Genomic DNA, 1,091 nt, shown 5'->3' with positions numbered 1-1,091 from the left:
TTCTAGTTACCGCTATCTCTCGTTTGTTCTTCTTAAGATTATCTTAAGCGGAAACATCATTGACATATGCATCATACCAGACATAATCTAAGACCAGACCCAGCCTCTTCACAGAACACTCACCTACGCCCAAGACCTGCAGGGTCAGTTCCGGGACCGGCGCGGGGCAAATGCTAAGGGCCTGATAGGTAGGCGCCAAAGTGGGCGTCTGCAGCACCAACCCGCCCCTCGTGCAGATCCTTAGGTCGTCTGGAACACGGCCCGCCCACACCTCCACCGTTCGCCCTGAACTCTCCAGCTGAGATGTTTCATTATTTAAATCTTCAGTTTAGTACACAAACACACACAAACACAATTCCGTAACCTTTACGACAGATATAAAAATAAAGCTTCTTTCGGCTTAAATAAGGCTATCAAAGGAAATAAATAGGTACTGACAAATCTGACACTTACGGAATGTATCTTACAATACAAAACCTGAACAGATGAAACGAATGTCACCTCAAAACAGAAGGTAGGATTCATGTGGGTAGTAAAATGTTATAGTAAGAGGTATTTGTCGAATTCAAACGTATAAATAGCAAAAATGCTATAATAGCTGCAATGAGTTTGTGATGTATCACCCAATCTTTCCCCAGCCAGTGATATAAAGTGGAGAAACTCACCTGGAACGAGTAAATTATTCCTCCTTCTTCGTCGACTTCCTTTTTATAACCGACTTGTAAGAACGTGTTGCCGAACTGCCGAAAAAATATCATACTAATGATGCTAAAAAAAAAAAAAGTGGAAAAAAAATGTCAAACTTTTCTTTGATTTAATTAGGCCATTATCTCTTTTCATTTTGAGCCAAACGTAAAACAGTCATTCACCTGTCCGATCCTAAACCGGGAACTGTCGGGAAGGTATGTGAAAACGAGAATCACCTGGTCGCCCTCCGCCTCAAACAAGTCGAGGACCAGCTCCGTGTAGCCCTCGGCCTCGGAGTGCAGGAAGTTGATGGCTCGAGGCTACCGAGGAACGAAGACCAATAGTGGTTAAGGGGACTAGTGTGTGCCACGTTTGTAAGGCACGTACGAATATTTATGCGCGTT

General features: G+C 43.6%; 1 protein-coding gene across 1 annotated transcript in view; it reads right to left on the bottom strand.

Annotated features, from left to right (window-relative positions):
* Nucleotides 1-43: 43 nt before the first annotated feature.
* Nucleotides 44-1,091, bottom strand: part of LOC119585532 — a 24,411-nt gene continuing 23,363 nt past the window's right edge. The window contains exons 14-16 of the mRNA XM_037934157.1: nt 870-1,007; nt 666-740; nt 44-298 (exon numbers count right to left, since the gene is read on the bottom strand). Of these exons, the coding sequence (XP_037790085.1) occupies nt 44-298; nt 666-740; nt 870-1,007 (468 nt within the window). The remainder of the gene's footprint in view (nt 299-665; nt 741-869; nt 1,008-1,091) is intronic.

This window comes from Penaeus monodon, chromosome 20 (genome assembly GCF_015228065.2).
Source record: "Penaeus monodon isolate SGIC_2016 chromosome 20, NSTDA_Pmon_1, whole genome shotgun sequence".
Lineage (NCBI taxonomy): Eukaryota > Metazoa > Arthropoda > Malacostraca > Decapoda > Penaeidae > Penaeus > Penaeus monodon.
The sequence above is the reverse complement of the archived record's forward strand: the minus strand, read 5'-3'. Positions and strand labels throughout refer to the sequence as shown.